The 20,032-nt window shown below is 35.9% G+C and overlaps 1 protein-coding gene across 12 annotated transcripts in view; it reads right to left on the reverse strand.

Moving 5' to 3' along the window:
• Nucleotides 1–2,621: 2,621 nt before the first annotated feature.
• The window catches only part of lmo3 (LIM domain only 3), an 83,759-nt gene continuing 66,348 nt past the window's right edge, over nucleotides 2,622–20,032 (reverse strand). For all 12 annotated transcript variants that reach the window (XM_069192327.1, XM_069192326.1, XM_069192328.1 and 9 more), the window contains exons 3-4: nucleotides 15,296–15,421; nucleotides 2,622–4,540 (exon numbers count right to left, since the gene is read on the reverse strand). In XM_069192327.1, the coding sequence (XP_069048428.1) occupies nucleotides 4,435–4,540; nucleotides 15,296–15,421 (232 nt within the window). In that variant the 3' untranslated portion in view covers nucleotides 2,622–4,434. The remainder of the gene's footprint in view (nucleotides 4,541–15,295; nucleotides 15,422–20,032) is intronic.

The following is a 20,032-nucleotide window of genomic DNA, read 5'->3' on the forward strand; positions in this document are numbered from 1 at the left end:
GTTAAGTGATGTCTAACATGTTGAGTGATATCCAGTGGTTTAAACATTTAAACATTTAAATGAAGGAATGCCCATTAATTTATTTATGATTACCTCCCCTTCACCACCTCAATTATTCTTCAGCTTAGTTTCATTGGACTTGGTTTGACTTCTCAATGTATCAGACAAGACCAGCATAGTACACATTGAAGTAATCTATAAATTTCACGTTTTTTTTAGGACCGAGGATAAATGTGTTAAAATATTGATGCATTCCAAATATATTGATGATTATAGTAGAGGAACAACACAGGGCAATATTTAAATTGGAGTGTAAAAGCATATTGTTTATTTATTTAACAAGGACACAGGTATGTTGGAATGGTACTGCAGGTCTTTTTATATGTCCTCTGTTCTTTCCCTTTTTTATGGTTTTAGCAGAGCTGAGTGCAAGTCCTTTATGCCATTGAATCACCTAACTACAAAATAGTTCACAATGTAACAAAGTAAAACACATAATGAAACCAACTTTTGGGATTTAAGACTGAATATAATGCCCCTGTACTTTGCCACCCATTGTTCAGCTTTGAAAAAACATTAGTTGTGAAACGGGAACCTGAGAATTCCATGCCCTTGAAAATAAGGAACAATGACAGTAGCTACGTTCAGACGCCTTGACAGATTCCTTTCAGTGTGCTGCCACCCACTGCAGATTAAAAATTGATGGCCTTTAGAATTACACTTCTTTAATAACTGACCCCCCCCCCCAGCCTGAAGAAAAGGGTTAATTTCTTTCTGAAAAAAATACTCTGTAAGACATACTGTTGTACCTGAGAACACAGAAGCCATTTCCGTCGGCAGTAGCTCCAAAAACCATTTCAAATTGTTTCTTGAGAGATCATAAAGAATAAGCACCCAGAGCCTGCACTGGCACTTTGGAGCATACACAACTCTTTAGATACACAGTATGTCCTTAGTAATCGATCTTCTTGAAGTGAGATCTCTGATCTCTGGCACCAGTACTGTACTGTATGTATGCTGTTGTTGAAGGCATTGTTTGGGTTGATTTTGATACTCCATTTCAGAATTTTGGGTACCTCCATCAAGTCTTCCCATAGTCTTTTTCTGGTCCAGAGCTATTCCTGCTGTTTTCACCTATCTACACTTCTTTCTGCCTTGTTGGTCATCCCCCTTCTCAGGCCTCCTTCCATCACAGTAGAATTATTGCTATTGTACTGTATGCTGTGCCATATCAAAATATTCTGAATGAGGTCACAACATCGGTAAGTGATGAGATTTGGTCATGTTTTTTTCCCCTTGATTTGATTTCCTTTTTCTACAACATGACCATTCAGATTACTTTTCCACGTTGGCCAGACTGAACAATTTGTTAACCTAGTTAACACTCGGTGGCTTTTAATAAGTTTATTTAATTGTCTACCGGCCACTTTATGATTAGAACGTGCATTTTTTAATTAAGTTCATGTAAGAGACATTCTAGGCTTCAGCCTTGATTTGGATCTGACCCAATTTCTCTCGAATTTCTTTCAGCTGATGCCAAGTGTTGATGTCTTTGGTGGTGACAATTTTGTAATCTACAGGTTTGCATAATGCTTAGTCAATTGAAGGAGCTGTTATAATTCCTGTTATTTGCTCTGGGAGCAGGCACCATATTCCTTCATGATTAAAATGTGACCTACTGTATGTGATGCTTATGTACCCATATTTTATCTATCTTTAGTTATCAAAGAGATCTTGCTCATATCAAGTACTACTAATTGTCAAAAATGGCTTTTTAGTCACAATTTCCCTTTTTTTCTAGTTTTAGCACAGTTCTGGTCTAAATGTGTTTATAGACACGTGCTTGATAGACATTTCTTGGTGTAAACTAAATTGTTTTGATACCCAGTGACAAAGGGTTCCATTATTTTGGAGACTGTAGTACATTTATTTCAATCCTTCATTTTTGCAGATGCCAGATATGCTGTGTAGCCCTAAATATTGCCTTTCAGGAGACACCCTGGAGACTCAAAATGTCCTATGCACAAGATGGCCAAGCAGCCTCTCCTCTGCTGAATGATACAATCACATCTTTTCGAGTTTTGAGTTTTTCATGGTCAGTTTAACAACTAAGAAGGTGTTTTGTATTAGGAGGTGTTTCTGAGGTACAGTGCTCTGCGCGTTCGGTGTTTATTTTACATAAACAAATCTTCCCTTAAAGTGCAATTTGCATTATTGTGTTTTCACTAGATCTCAATTTAGCAAAATGTATTCATTGTCCTCTGAATACTTGTATTGTGAACACATTTTTATTGAATGTTTATGTGACGATTGCATACTACACACTATTGAAAAGAATATTGTCTAGATCTCTCATTCAACGAGTTGTGAAAGTAAAATGGTCAACCGTATGCACATATATTTTTAAACTGCAGGGCTAAAGGTGAATTAAATGGGTTAACTTACTCTGTGATTAGAGTGATCAGCATCACCTGTGAACTCTGCTTGAGGGATTGATGAGGCAGAACACTCAGTGGCTGAAACGTGTGGTATAAGCAGAGTTTCAGGATTTTATCCACAAAATATAATTGGCCAAGTTTAAGTCAAGGTCACATGACAGGAAAACACAGGAACACTATGTGTAAATTTCTCACTGAATTAATTGTATTTATTGGCTTGTAAGTTGGACTGTATACAAAATTCTGTAAAATAAATTAAAGGTGAACCTTTATAATATGTTCTATGTTCTTTAGTTGTCCTTTTCAATATTCTTTGAACATATAAATTCATCAGCAGTTTTAAATGATAAAGTATGGTACGGGACAGCTACAGATGTGAACTATGTTACATTAATTAGCTGGGAAGTCTGTAGAAATTCAAAAAGCTCCTGTACAATATACTGTAAGTGGAACCAATGTCTGCTATTACCAAGAGACCCCTGGTTGGCTGAATTTCAGCAATTTTAATAATAATAATAATAATAATAATAATAATTGCTTACACTTATATACCCCAATTTTACCCCATCTGTCCTGAAGTCTCACCTGAATCAAATAGAGGGGACAATGCTGTTAAACTCTTTTACTAGAAAGGTACAGCTCCGTTAAAATTTCCCAGTACAGAAAGCGGCAATTTTACAATAAACCTGAACAATAATTGTACTAAATACTAACAGTACAAAGAAGGCAAAAAGAAAGAAATTACACAAATAGTAACACAATAAAACTGTATTACATTTGTGCTTAAAATTATTACAATACAGTATGTACAAGAGTAGTCCGAAAATAAACATCTCATGCCGTGTGACACATAAAAACCAATCATATACAACAGCAAGCAAAGAAAAATCTTATATATTTACAGCTGCAATTTAAAGTGAAAATTTATTGGTCTCTTTATTTTGCAAAAACATTGCCTGCCTTGTGCATGTTGCGTTTTTAACACAGTAGTTTATAGAAATAGTGATGCTCCGTATTTTATACGGCAGATATTATTTTCCCATAAGCAAACAGTGTCTTAAGGCAATGGATTGGACAAACTGGTCATTCTGAATATTGTAATAAAGCAACACCCTGGAGAGGCTTCTCATTCATGGCAGCAATATAGTGTAGATGAGCAGCAGTGATTCAGTTCAAGTACAGTATCTGCTCTTAAGGAGTGAAGCTATTATTACATTAATGGGTTAAAAATACTTCAGTAGAAAAAAGAATGAAACCACCAGCCCTTCATCAGTCACTTATGGGTAGATAAACAACAGGACTCATGCAAGCAAAATAGCAGATAAAGACACTGTGGACAACTGCATGGGAAACACTCAGGACGAAGGCAGGTGAAGGTTTGCTAAATATCGAGACCTGTGAACTTTCACTGTAACACATTTCTGTCGAGTACTGGCTTTAACTTGTCCAGCATCAGGGCAGATTGAGACTAGAATGACACAAATATGTACCAGGATATGAATAAACAGCGTTATGTGGACTGAAAATGACCTGACCTCCTGGTAAAACCCATTAGACCTGAGAATGGGAGGTGGCTAGACTGCATCTCCCTCACCTCTGTGGCTAAGCACAGGAAAATTGCCCGTAAAAAATAAAATAAGATTGCAAAGTTGGCATCCTGTTTTTCTTTATTTCTATGAATTTGTCCCCTGAAGCACAGAAGCAGTTGCCAGAGCTCAAGGAGAGACCTACAGTATGTGCAGATCCCAGTAAGGCCTGTGTTGGTGGCTGAGGTGGGAGAGATGAAGCCAGCAGTCATCCCAAACAAACCAAATCCCATTCTGTCCTTCATATCTGAGCCAGGTCTCCACTTTGCTTTTGTCTGTCCCTATAGCTAATCTATACAACAAATCCCTGTCTTGTTTGTTATGTACATGTGGGGAGAATGCTAAGAAGGAGTTAGTGCTTTTGGTGTCAAACTGCAGGTCTTCTTTCTGTGTCTCTTTTGAAGCCAAGCTCAGCGAACTTGGGGCGCGTAGCCTTCTTTCATTAAGCCTTCCTCGTAGTCTGTCTGGCAAAGGATCATATTGTTCTTCAAGAAAAATTTGTCACCCACGCAAAACCTGGAAATGGAAACAGCAAGAAAAATGAGTTATTGAGCATCTTATACAGTCTTCCACAGACAGTTCTTCATTAGCATGAAATGGCTGGCTTAGTGATGTGTTGTGCTCAGGTTCGTTCATTTTAGGTCTACAGCCATTACTTAAGGCATCACCATCATCCAAGACCTTTTGTTATTTTTAAAAGTGAATGTAAGTCAGTTTTGACCTTTTTTATTGCAGCCAAGCTAAGATTAAGTTTAATGAAACACTCTGACAAGATGTCCTTGGGGCAGCTTATCTTATTTGCAGTGGGGGTCCTACAAGGTCTCCACAAATGTGGAGATATTGTTTACCTGAGGATACAGTTTCTCCACTTGTCTTTATTTCACTTTACTTTTCTAACCACCTAAGGAAAACGTTTCAAGTTGCCTCAGGGACTTTCACCAAAGCAGCACATCTCAGCCAAACCATTACCTGCCTTCTGTGATTCTGAGGTTAAATGTAACATTTTTCTGTTATTTTTAGATTAAAGTCCCCATATCAGTAAGACTATAAAACAATGGGCCATATATACTAGTTTCTGTGTTTTTAAAATAGTGCATGGACTACTGCTTTTATTGATATTGATAAATTGATATTTAAATTGCTTCTGTATACGCCTTATAAATACCATTTATATTGGTGCACGAACATTATGAGGCACGTGTATGAGTACAGAATGTACGTAGGCATAGTACCAGTTTCATGTTTTTACCTTATTCACTATTTTATGTGCCATTAAATTTTTATATAATAAAGCAAGTAGGGAGCTACAGTATGTCAGCATGTGATCTGGAAAGGAACAAATAGGGAATAATTATTTAACACTGAAAAGTAGAAAGAAGGAAAACATTTCGGCTGTTGAGTCTTAAGTTGCTTTCTTCTCACACACCTGGAAAACCTCAACAGCTGAAACGTAGTGTCCTTTCTTCCTACTTTCAAGTGTGGAATACATTTCTGCTTGTTACATAAACAGTGATTTTAAACATGTTTTCCAGACAGATTTCTGTAATTCATTTTTGACAGTATTGGGTAGTATTTTCCCTTCACTTGTTTTACAAACAAAAGAATGCTTGTTGCTTAAGTAACAGCTGAATTTTAACTTCTCAGACCATCTGGACAAATATACTGTAGTGCAAATTGAAACACAAAATCCAGACATCCCAGAAAATGACAACAAAGAGCCTCAGAGCACCTTCTATACTCTAGTTTCAAGCCCCAAACATAGTTGGTTTCACTCCTTGGCCCTTGTGTTTGTTTGCCTTCTTAAGACAAGAAAGCTCAGGGATATTTTTGTAAATTGTAGCTAGTCAATCATGTATGTTTAAAGCTGAAATACAACAATGAAACAAAAAAGTAACCGTACCACAATGATGGCATTGGATTAATTGATTAATATGTAGAGTGTCTTTCATATTAATTTGAGGCTCTTTAAGAACTTGCTGTGTCCACAGTGTTATAGTAAGCTGCAGTAATATTAAGAGTGACAATGCAACACCGTTATTTTAAGTAACCATTAAGACATAGGTTGTGCAAAATTATTATTTATTTTTTTTTACATTCATTAAAATGAAATAAATGTATACAGTATTTAATTTTACCTGTGGTCATATTTAATAAGTTCAGCATTTGAGACTGGTATGTACGTTAGCTGATAAATAAAACCAACTAATTGCTTTCTTCTCTTTTTTGTTAACCAATTAGGCTTTTTTCTGTTAACACCTACAGTATATGACAAAAGAAAATGCAAAGCATTCAGTCTTCTTAAGAAAGGAACATCTGAAACAAAGCTACACATTTTCAGATCTGTGACATGCCAGCCACATGCCCTCAAGGCACACGTTAACTACAGTACAGTAATCATTTTCATCTCTCACAAAAGAACAAGTGTTTTGCACAAAAGAAAAAGAAAATCTCTCCAAGACCAAATCTAATTATGATTAAGATACCATACAGTTCAAAACACATTTGACCTTATGACACTAATTCTTAATTGTACCAGTATGTCTTGTAAGGGAAGCTTCTAGCTTGTAGAAAACATACTGAAAGTCTGAAAATTACAGTAAGAATGTATACAGTATGTAAAAATGGTATATACACATCTGAAGTAACAGAAAAGAAAAAGAAACATATGGTAAACTTCACATATTTCTTGATTTTGCTCGTGCTGTAAATTGATTTAGTAAACACAATGTGGAAAAGTTCCTAACATGTCCAATAACCTTTTTGTAGTTAAAGACTAGATTCAGCTTCTATGCAGTTAATGCTATGAATGCTGAAGTAACAATCTGTGAGAGCCCTGGAGAGTTCAGCAGTAGCTATGGCCAATAGATGCTGCCGATCACTTTCTGGTTTCAGGCTTAAAAATATCTGTCATCCAAAAATATCCAGTAGTTTTCATGTAGACATGCAATATTGAAAAAATGCTTACGGCCTGGACCAACTGTCTTTCTTCTTTAATATTATTTTCACCTTCTTACTAGGGCCTATTTCTGATTCCCTTACAGTTTATCCTGTAGAGTATGTTTTTGTTAAATTTTCTTTTTGTTGTACTGTTTTGTCTTTTTTTCTTTTTTGCACTGAGTACTGCATTCTTGAGCTTGGAAAGGTGTCTTATTTATCAAAATTATTATTAAATATCCACCACAGGACGTACAGCTATGAGGCTAATATCTTGATCCTATTACTCAGAGTTCCAAATACTACTGAGACGGGCTCCCCATTGGCTCAACCTCTACAAACGCTCATGTGGCTGATCCTGACGAGTGAGGTTAGTCAGCCAGGGACCTCTGTGGCTTTCTGGGCACTTGCAGTCCTGCAGGTGCACAAAATGCCTTGGGTCTGGACCTTCAGTGACATGTCAGAAGATGGGAGGCACAAGGTTTGCAAGATCAATCTGCAGCTGTAAGCCGAGACATGGAGAACACAACTGACAATTCCAAATATATATATAAATGGATCCATAACAAAACAAATAGTACTTAGACACTTCTCTCACATTCCATTTTATAACGTTAAGCACCTCCCCAAACAAATATCCAACGCAGGTTTAACTTTTTGAAAAGAAGCTGAATGCTCAACGGAGAAACATCACCCAATTGTGCCATGTCATGCCATTCAACTACATAGTGAGCTGAGAGTTCCAACCAACAGAGTCCGTAGATGAAACCTCAGTGACCCTCAATTATGCAAGCATGGTTTTTCTGGATTTACCTCAATCTTTTGCTTAGGTTCATCATCAGAAAATTTGATTTATAGTTGTTTATTCTAGAGGTAAGCAGTACAACATCAGTGCAATCTGGTAAAAAAAAGGACTTCATCGACCAAACAATTCCATCGGTACAGTATCTACCCAGTAGTTGGAGTCTGCAGATAAAGAAAATGAATGTTCTCCCCTCCAGGGTGAGCTTCACCAAATGTGGAGTAGCTTACCGATTCTGGTACCACATCGATTTGAATCAATGATGTAAAAAGTGGAAAAGTGGAAATTTTCTCACTGAACTTGTCTTTCTCTCATAAAGCAGTTCATGTTTAGCCACAAGTTGTAAGAACACAGGTATAAGACAAACACAACATTTGCTGTGGAGTTATCTAAAATCAGAACAGATTCACACTAAGACAGAAATTTGATTAAATAAAACAATGTGCTGTATTTTATTTTTTTATATTTTCTATGGTAGATTCACCAAAAAAAGGAACTACGGAAACTGCTATACATACAGTACATACTTGATTGCAGTAATTTAACCTTCAAACGCTGATGTCAGCTGCAGCTGACCTGGTAAAACTACACATAATTACACATCATGACCCAGATGACCTCTGATCGCAGACTCTGTTTATCAGATAGTAAATTTCTAATGATGTTCCACTAGAAATCTTTTTGCCATTTGTCAGATAGATTAGATTGCTTTATTGGATGCATATCCTTTAATGTTAGTCAGGCTAAAAGATTTTCAAATGAGACGCTGCTATGGCACGGATGTACTCAGGAAAAGATTGGAATGTGAGACAAATGGAGCGACCGATTTTCTTGTTGGTTGTACGGAGCTTGAAAAGAACTAGGAAAGAGCTATGTGAACACAAGCTTTATCATGAAACAAATATGACATGTTAATTCTGTAAATATATTTCTGTGCAATGTAATCTGCTTGATTAGTTTCATACATAGCTAAGTAATTAAGGCATTAATACCACTGTAGTGAAAAAATAAAAATACTAGGATGCCAGGCATACTGTACATACTCTTTACAAATCATGTAACAGAAACAGAACTATTATTACAGAGTACAATTAGGCACATGATTGTGTAACCCTTAATGATGTAACTTAATGATCAACTTTGTAAAACTGTGTATTTAAAAAGGATCAAGTCTATGGTGACCATATGACTCTACAGTCACTGGGATACTGCAAAATAATTTTAAAATGAACCTGAAATGGAGTGATGTTAGCTTTTAAATTAAGAAATTACACCTTTGCTGAAATTAATGCTGGTATTTAATGATCATGTGCATTAAATTTATTACCCTGGTCAAAGGTTTATTATCCTTGCCAATGACCAGAGTGAACAGCTGATCAATGTCAATGATTTGTTTGCAAAAAGTCATTATAAGCTAGGCTTTGTGTTTTAACATTATTAACAAAAGATAGTTACTTACTCACTCAAAACTGTAACTGTAAACAAACAGCTACACACATGAATAAACATTAATATTTACAATAAAAGTAAAGAACACTTTTTCTATTATTATTTTTTTCTTTAATTAATTTATTCTAGAATTTGATATTTAAAATTCTATTTCATTGCAATTTCAAAATCCAGTGCTGTCTGAATTGCCTATTTTAGCTACCAAATGTAATTTCTCAATATTGGAAGTGCATTTCTACAAACTGTCTATAACAACAAAACATATCAACTTCCCCTTTACCTTGGCCTACATAAGACATCTTCAGGATTCTATAAGATACAAGCCTCACATCATAAAGGCGAGTCTTCAGATTACAAAATAGACAGTAACCACTGGGGACCAGGCCTGGAAAGGCATACCGCATATGTTGTCTCAATATATGTTGTCAACAGATAGTCATAATACTCTAGGTAAAAGTAGTCTGTACGGTTATAGTCAAATTTTCTGACTTCCTTTGAATTTCAGTTGCCACAGCCTTGTCCACTGATCGCTGAATGCAGAACCTCTTACGTCAGGATTCCTGATTCCACTGCTCAGATTCTGGTTCAGCCTTTGATTGTGAATCCTTAGGCAACAAAATGGGCTTTCTAGGCAATGATATTCCTTCTTTTGAAGCTGATCAGGGACATTTAACTTGATGTGATCATCTGTCATTCTTAAGAATTTGATCCTGGCCTTCATGTTATCCATGATGACATCAACAGGGGATATTATCTTCAATACACTGACACCATGCGCTCAGCTAACAATTTGCCTGCTGTCTTATCCTTAATATTTAAATAATAACTTAGATTTTTGTATGCTAATCAGCAGGATCAATAGAGCAGTTATTGGAGCTGGCTGTATGAAAATTCTGGAATGGAGTAGATGGATTGACATCTCCCTATCGGTTGAGTTTAATTTCTTTTGTAAAGGAAAATCAACATTCATGTCATGAAAGGTATTGTTGGGGCATATTTAAATAATCTTTTCAGGGAATGTTTCAAACCGTAATAAGTATTTAAGATTTTATCACACTACATTGGAAAAGATTGAAATGTAACTGTTTTAGAAGATAAGATAAGATCACTTTATTAGCCATATACAGTTTTTTGCATTAGGAATTTGTCTTTTTTTCACATACTCCAGCTTGCCCTCCATGAGACACAGACACAGATAGGGAGAGAAGCTTGGGGTCAGAGCGCAGGGTCAGCCATTGTACAGCGCCCCTGGAGCAGTTGGGGTTAAGGGCCTTGCTCAGAGGCCAAACGGAGCAGGATTCCTCTGCCAGCTGCGGGATTTGAACCGGCAACCTTCCAGCTATAGACGCAGATCCTTAGCCACAGTGCCACCGCTCCACCCCAAATACATCCCAAATACATATTTTTTTTCCACATTGGAATAATAACTTCCCTATACATGGTCATTATTTATCATTCCAGCTTACAGTTTTACTGTATGTGCCAAGAGAATGTCTCATAAATACAGTAACTGTTGTCAAAAACATTTCTTCAAAGCAACTGTGGACAAAGTAATATACAGTGTTGTACTGGCTGTTAGACCATTTGAAATTCAGGATTCAGTAATATTTCTGTGCTTTTCCCTTTCCTCTATATGTGTATTTCTGTTATAAGTTTGAGGCTCTGCTGCTCCAAACTCTGCGTGACACACATTGACACGCTGTAGGAAGTCTAGGTATGTTTTCAACCTTATCAAAGCTTCCAAATTCTGCTCCATTTTGTATTGTAGTTTACATTAAAGATGAGTGGCACTTCATGTTTCTTCCTGTACATTCTGTACATAGCTGCCAAACAAGAAGGTAACTACAGAGAGAGGAAAAAAAACTTTTATGATGACTAACCTATTGTGCCAAATCTGTTTTTACTAAGATTACTTTTTTCAGCACGTGTCCACAGAACTTTGTGAGGCAATCAAAAACTTGGCTCAGAACAATAAAATACCTTTGACAAGCTAGACAACATGTGTATACAAAGATAATATCTTGCTGCTTTGCTGACAAATGAATTTTCATTCTGTCAAACGATAGGGAGATGTAATTTGCATATTGTCTTATTGATGCGTTTTTCTTAACCGTTGTGTTCTGTCACCAGGAACCGAGTGAAGCTCACTCCTTGGTTGGCTGACATCATTATTTGTTTTGTCAGCTTTGTAAGGTGCTTTAAAGGCTTTCCAGCTTTGCCTAAGAGTTTTCAGGGCAGCACAGCCTATATATCACACTAAGGAAGCTCAAAATATATCAGCTAAAACATCAGGAAACTGAAAATAAATGAAAGCAGAAAACGATTTCAATTACGCTGCCTGGCTCACCATAAATCTTGGGAAAGTGTCACAGAAATTGTGATGGGCATCTAGTGCATGCCAAAGCACCAAGAGCAGACCATGTGAGCCCCACTAATGGTTATTTTATTAAACACTTGATAGGGTGTCCTAATGTAAAAGAAAAAAAACGTATTCAGCTTGAACAGTTTTTAATTCAGAGAAACAAAATTGTCTGCCTTGCACGACCAATGAAGATTAGCTGACTTCTTGCATTAGCCAAGTTTGTCTTACGTTAAAGGTTGAAGTGACAAGACAATAACTAAGTGCTAATTGTGCGTAACCAGGACCATTGATATCCAGGGCCAATATACTTTGTATTAAATGAAGCGCGGCGCTGAAATATATGAGCTTCTGTACTAACGAAAGCAGAGTTGTACGTTGCTTAATTGCTGAAGGTAGAAGTCTAACATCTAGAATGTTTTTTGCAGTCAACACCTTCCAATGGTGAAAAGACTTAATGCGAAAGCAACATTCATTAATAAAAAACCTCTTTTTTACGTTCTCTGGAATAAAAGTTGATGTTTTGCAAATATAATATTCAAATTACAGGTGATTTCTAAATGTACTATAATTGGGATATTATCTGTAGCCTACATTGTTTAAACAGTGCCACTATATATTTTTAAAATCTAAAATATTTTTGATACTGAATACATTTCTAATATATTTTTTATCTAAGCCGTGGTATAAGACAGAAAGGAGTCTTAGCTTATTTTGACTGAGAATATTTGGCATTCTGTTTAGAGCTGCATTTTTTATATATCAAATGATTTCTTAACTACTGTAAATGTTGCTGTTTCTTATAAAAATGTTTAATGGTTTCTCTATTATATTGAATGTTGATTTATTTCAAGTTCCATTTTTAAATACTTATCAGATAAAACAGGATCATATTGTAAACGCCTTCAGAAAATAACATTCAACATCTACTCTATTTTCTTGACAGAATCTGATTTCCTCTTTGTAAGGAGTACATTGTACTGGATCAGAGACCAGCATTTTGTTCTTTGTATGATTTTGTCATTAGGCAGAATGGTTTGACCAAGAACAAACACTCCCCACCTCCAAGAAAGCAACCACGCAATAATAATTTTGATAAAAACTGATATAATAAAGTCTTCTTAGTTTACTAATCATTACAGTATATATAGGCTTCAAACTATGTATTTTTGTGGGCAGATGTTTGCACCACTGATCAAATAATGTACTGGGGGTATTCTAACATGCAGGTGTTACAACAGTAGTTCGCAGCAAACTACGGCTCAGATATACAGTATAATGATATCAATCTCCGATTATGAGGGTAAACTAAAGTTGTGGTCAGCATGCTGGAGTAGTGTCCATATATGTTCAGAGAATGGGTGAGCACATTTGAGGAACATGTTTTCTGTGATGCTGAGGAAGCATGCTCTTCAAAGGATATTTTGTTTTTATGTTCCATGTTGGTCATTCATAAAAGGCTTTAATCTTTTGTCCTACTCTCCATTTTTTCCAATGAATGGAAAAATGCCATGACAATGTTCAGTTACCCATTGGAGAGTGATCACTATTTCTTTCATTAATAAATACAGATCTACATCTGTAATTGTTATTTTGAAGAATATTAAAGTACAGTGAGCACCATGTTCTTGTTTTGGCAGATGGAGATCAGCAGACTCATCCTCCAAGTACATTTAGTTTTAGAATATAATCAGTGAAAACCTAGTCTTTGAGTTAGTAAATTAAACCAAACAGTATTTATTCTCAGCTTTAAAACGTTAAGGCATGCTTTTCGAAATTCCAGGACAAATAGAGGCTAATGACATATAAGAAAAATGGTTCCACCAGTTTCCCCTAAATTTCTCACACTGTATTGAATATTTTATTTCAGAGAGTATGAAGAGATTAAATTGCTCTCAAATGCCTCTCAGTAAAATAGAGATAGCTTCTTTTCATTTTGTCAGTGTATCTCAGATTATTCACTTATAAGGCCAAGCTCCCCACATTCTGAGGATAATGTTAAACAATGTGTGAAAAATCAAATACTTTCTTTGACTCAGGAGACTGATGCCTCTATGAGTAGTTGTAGGAAGAAAAGAGTTGAAAATAGAACTGTTAAGGTGACCCACAAGTTTTCAGAATATGATTATTCTGACACTGTAAAAAAATCCATCAGTATAAGTTGTTTTTTAAAGCTACATAAACCTCACTGGCACCCTTTATGCATCCATTTTAATACAGCCTTTTCATTTGCCTGAAACTCCTAGGAAGAGAAGCTACTTTAACAGGAAAATGACTGACTAGTGAAGAATAAAACCACATTAGCCACTTTTTACTATAAACCTTTTTGGGCATAATGTTACCTTTTAAAAATTTTGGGAACACGAACAAACCACATTTAACTCATCACTGCCGACAACAGTCGATCCCAAGCCTTTTAATACAGTTGGACACTGCTCTCCCACAAATATCACAAATGAAGGACAAAGGAAAGCGACTGGAAATCACTAACTAAATGTCATGGGGGCTTTGAGCAGATAAGCATCTCGTCTTTAAACATACAGTATGCCAAAAGCTTTAACTGGAAGGTCATCACAAAATAATAGATTTTCAATGTCTTTTCTATTTTTAAAAGCCACACAAATGTTATACATGTTGTCTCTCAACTAAAGTTTAAAGTTCAGTAGTAATTCAATTTATCCATCCATTATCAGAACTGCTTATTGTTATTGGTAAGAGTGGGAGCTACACGTAGTTTATTTTGGAAACATAGGGCACACGGAGGTACTACATCCTGGATGGGATGCTATTCCCCTGGAAAGCACACAGGGGCAATTCAGAGATACTAATTAGCCTAGCCAGCATGTTGTTTGAAGGTTGCAGGGAAATGTAAAATCAATGTAAATAAGCCATTTCACTGTTGCTTCAACAGCTAAATTATATTATCAACATTTCTCAAATAGATTTGCATGCTTAATGAACTAATAAAATGACTTTTGCCATACCTCTAGTTAAAGAAAAAATGGTTTATTGAATTGAAGTGAAAACTCCAAAACAACACTAATTTCTCCTGATCAATCATTTCATTATTATTAGTTGGAAACAAAGCAAAACGTGCCAGTAAAACGTTAAGACACTTGTCTCCAAAAAATAAAACTTAAGAATTAAAACCCATATGTTTGAAATGTTTTATGGAAGAGTATTTTCCAAGTTCAAAAGTTTAAAATAAACACACAGAAAAACAGGTTATCGTCAGATTGTTGCTTTAGGATTTCACACAATAACGAATATAGTAAGTTAGGGTTTGATTTAGTAAAAATATTCAAAGCCACTTGCTAAACCATGCCCAAAATTATTTTCTAGGTCATGTATTATTTGTATGTGTCTGGTTCTGAAGTGAAGTACAACACACATTGAATAAGCAGAATAAAAAGGGTCTGTATTATTCTTTAAGAATTGCAGATTTAAATTGCTTGGGTACTTCAACCTTTTTCTTCTTTTCAAAAAAGAATGAATCATTCTTTATACTAAAAGATACAAATAACTTGGAAATATAAAATGACGGGATCCTATGCAAGCTGTTAGACTGCAAATGGATGTGTGCTGTATGTATTTAATCAAAGATACAGTCCTTCCTGTTTCTATTGTTCTCATAGCTGGGACAGTTGGTGATGGCCAACTCTGGAACATGCGGCATAATCTGGATAACAATCTTCTGTAGCTCTCCGAGTCAGATATTTCTACTTACCTCTGATTGCAAAGTTGGCAGGCGAAGCAGTCCAAATGGTAAACATTGTCCTTGGCCCTCATTACCATCTCGAAGGCAGGGATAAGTTTGCTGCAGGCTGCACAGTTCCCCGTGACTCCAAATAACCTGCCAAACACAAAGGATACACGTGTTTCAGTCAAACTGCTCACTCAAATATTTTGAGGTCCTCAAACTGTACTGGTATACAGTACAATCATGGTTTATGAACACCAAATTATTTTTTTGGAAAAATCCTTTTCACAAAATAATAGCAGTGCTACAGTTAATTTGATCTCCCAGTCTTCAGTCTGAGTAAAAAAAAAGTACTTAAAAGTTAAAGTCACAATACTAAAATGCCTAACTGTGTACTTATAGATTTACTCTTAGCACTTATAAGGAAATATCATTGATATTTATTGGGCATTTCATTCATCTTTAAACATTTTCATCACTGATCATTTTCAAACATAGGTTTTCCCACAGGTACCACAGGCGAGCTTCCAGCTCTGAGTCCAGAGCCCTGACAAACCAGGTAACAGACTGTACAACTGTGCCTTTAGAGGGAATGAAATCAGAACATCCTAAAACATGATGCAGCAGAAACCACACGCAAAAGCAAATGTACGAAAAGTGATTAGTGTTTTCTGTTCTTGATATATTTGTGCAAATAAAAACAATCATGTGAACCTAACTATTAATGGAAGTTCTTAACTGAACTTACAGTACGAGGGATAGCGACAGTCTGGTTTTTCACCTCCATTGTTCTTAATCATAATTATTCAAAGCTATATATGATATACAAATTGCTCTTCCTTTCATATTTTGCTCAGCCTTCTTCCACCCCATCTTCGTCTTTGCAGCTGCCTCTTGGTTAATACCTCACTCGGCCCAGCCTCCTTGTCCTCTGGCCGAGGAACTGGCCTTCAGCTAAGCAGGTTAAGACACATTTCACTGCATCCTAATAGTAAATAAACGTCATCAAACACATACAGTATAACACCTGAAGGTTGTTATTCCTCATACTGTACATTTCTATGATAACTGTTTAAAAGTGACCCAGGTTATACGCTAAAAAACAATGTTTTGGAATATTTGTCAAGCATGCAATAAAGCCCAGAGTAAGGTATAATTGCTTTGTCACACATGAATCTCTAGGCCAGAGCTCAGTTTTTTAATATAACCTTAAAAACTACACATTTTTCTATTAAGAAGATCCATAAAAAGGAAGTTCATGAACACTATTCATTATTCTAATTTAGTGGTTCTGTAAAGGGCCTTAATAAATTGCCTTTTTCCCCTCTGGAAATGTGCACTCATCAGATAATTAATACAGAATTCCACCCATTTCTTGAAGACTCTGTTAATGACAATTTATCCTGAAATGTATCACGTTTATGGAAATAATCAAAAACTATTAATTCCAGTGGCCAGTATACAAGCAAAACAGGTATCACAGAAATCGTGTTTTTATTACACACTCATTATAATTTGAATATGCACGTGCATGTCCATCACATCTTCCTAAAAAAGGAAACACTATACGTCCCTGTCTTTTTAATCTTTTCAAAGAATTTATATACTGTAAATGGGTAAGGTTTACCAGATTTTTACCTGTGTTTCTTACATTAAACAGCTAGTGCCCTTGTTACTGAGTGCAAGTTATTCTTTCAGTCAGATATACGGCACTAGGATGTAATGGTTTCGGGGGCACATCTTTTGTAAAAATTAAACCACAATATTATTGTTTATAGCATTTGGAAATAATTTAAAAGCTAAAATATTTTTTATTTTATAAAATTATAAGTTAAGTTGCGTAAAGCTCCATGTATGAGGATTCTCCTAGCTACAGTATGTGACTGCTGTTGATTTCTTAGCTACTCCAACTAGACACATCTGCTTGCCAAAACATTAGACGTAATCAGTTGTAAGGTGTTTGCATTTCCAGCCTACAGACATCTGCCATTTCTGCCCAAAAAACTGTTTTACTATCCCTTATAGACAGGTTGTGTGTTGGATATCAGAAAGGCTATCCTACAATAGATGAGGTTTTGCTTGAGGATTCTGTTCACAATGGCATTCTAACACGTTATTGTCAAGCGCCTACAAAAATGTGTCTTGTTTCTTTTGTAAGTTAGCAGATGTCTGCTTCCTCTCCCTCTAATGAACAATGTGACATTATCATGCAATTCTTTGAACAACACAATACACACAATGCTGACCTAACCTATAACAATCATGACTACACCCTCTCAGAGGATCAAGCTTCTCTCGCTTTACTTCTGTTGATCCTGTCATGTAAACAAGTTGGTAGCTACAGTGAGACCACTTGCGGCTACAAACTACTAATTGTGGTCTGGATCAAATTCCTATGCCCAAATTCAAAGCCAGCTTCTCAGCTCTTTGACTGTTTGCTTCCTACATCATCAATGAGTCCCTGAAATCTAAACGTCTACAACTACAGTATCACACCTACAATATGTCCTACTTCTAATTTGTTTTTTTAACAAAAATTCTGAAAAAGGTGGTGGTTGCTCATTTACAGTCTCACTTTACATCAAATGAGGTCGTTGAAACAGTTAGTGTTTAGATGGAGACACTGTAACAGCCCTTGCTAAGGTGGTCAATCTATTTGCTTCTGACTCAGAGTGGCTTAATATTCTTCTCCTTCTGGATTTAAGTGCAGTTTTGATTATCAATCAGAACAGCCTACTAGACCACAAGAAAATGTATGGAGGGATCACTGGTACTCCCCTTTGATGGTCTTGCTCCTGTTTGTTGACCAGGAACATATTTGTAAATCTTCAATGTTTTGTTTCTTATGATGTTCCAGAAGGCACTGAGCTGGGACTTTTACTTTTTAGCTTTTAAATGCATCATGGTCAGATCATAGCATTTCACTGTCATGTTGATAATATTCATTTTTTTTGCAGACCAGATTAAATACTACTGCTGCTGGTTCAGATATAACAGATGTTTGTTTTAAGCTAAACTGTAGCAAGACTGACATTATACTCATAACAATGTAGCCTGTGTGTGTACAATGTCCAACTGTAGCTTTGCAAAGGTGGGGACTTCAGTGTTTTTGTTGACAATGTTGCAATTAAATCTTTAATGGATGGTAGAAACCTTTTTTGAACATCATAAATTCCACACTTCTTATAACCTGGCTTCTTTTACGAAAGGGCTGGAGGATATCCTTGGATCAATAAACTGCTAACTACCAAACAGGCTACACAGGCTGAATGACCTACTCTCATTTGTAACCTTTATCATGTTTTTAGAAGGATATCTTTCTTTTACCTGTGTAAAATTCCCTGGTTCAGACTTTGCTCTGCCTGACGCTGAAAAATTGAGACAAGCCTTTTTTATTCAAGATTAGTCTACTATAATCTCTTATACACTGGGGTACATACATAGAACTAAGTGGGCTTCAGTATCTATGACATCTTTGACTTATGTGCTAAACACTCTGCATAAGAACTTAATTCCTGTCCTCTGTAAACTGCACAAGAAGAACACTTAAAGGTTTTTCTATTCACATGTAAGACACTGAATGGTCTTGCTTCAGTTTATAAGAACTTACTGAATACTGTAAGTGTGATCTAAGTTTTAGTCTGGTTCAGCAGATCTGAGATTTTTCTACTCAGCTGAAGACCAGGATTCACACAATGGTCTTATTATCTACAGCACCATGTCTGTGATACTCACAGTCCAAATTTTTAAAAATTTAGAGAAGAGTAATGTTTTACATTTTCAAAACTCAGTCAAAACCAGCCTTATACATTATAAGATCTAGTTTTACTCCTGGTTTCACTGTGCTTTTTCACAGTTGTTTTTTTCTGTTGTTAATCATATGTGAGTCACTGTACAGTGCTTTAGATTTGTTGAGAAGTCTTCATAAAATTGTATTATTATTGCAGTTCTCCTAGCGAGGTAGAACGTGCTCCCCGAAAAGCCGGGCGGCTGATTCCAGAAAAGCTATTTTCCATCCTCATATGGTATCAAAGCATGATTCTAACGCTGACACTGATCCTAATTGGTCATAATAGCAATACTATATAAGGAACACTGTCGATTAAACAAAGTAATGTAATGGTTTGTTAGTGGTGGATTACATATGAGTTACCTATTGCTTAAAACTACTGTAGATGCAAGCATTTTTAGGAAAAATTGTAATTTGTTATAGTTCTATGTTAGTGGACATTTACAGTATAAAAACAAACTATAAAATGTATACTTTATGTTATTCTTTTCCTAATTAGTAAACTATCATTAGATTGTAGTCTATGGGATAAAGATGGTCCTAACCTTGCGTACGTCTGGTCACCTACACATTAGCTTGAGGTTTTTATCAGCTTCCCAAAGTTTGTTGCTTTGTATCTCTCCCTTCACCCCATCATCACCCTCACTGCAGCTCCTTGGCTCATTCCATCTAATGGGAGGTTACAGCGGCCTTCTCCTTATGGTCAGGCTGCTGTTCACTGAGCCAAGTGGGTTAAAACAATAATTAAAATCAAATTACTTAATTAGGATCATCTTAACTACTGACAATGATGATATGAAAACACCAAATGAATAGAGCCCTTGTCACTTACACTTACTTAAATTTTCTCTTTAATGTACAGGATATTCTAAGATAGATCAATTGGTTTCAAAAGAAGATGAAAAAAAAGATTATTTTTGAAAAGTAGACATCTGTTGTATCCATCTTTTCACTGTGTCACTGTCACTTGGAGA

This window comes from Lepisosteus oculatus, chromosome 7 (genome assembly GCF_040954835.1).
Source record: "Lepisosteus oculatus isolate fLepOcu1 chromosome 7, fLepOcu1.hap2, whole genome shotgun sequence".
Lineage (NCBI taxonomy): Eukaryota > Metazoa > Chordata > Actinopteri > Semionotiformes > Lepisosteidae > Lepisosteus > Lepisosteus oculatus.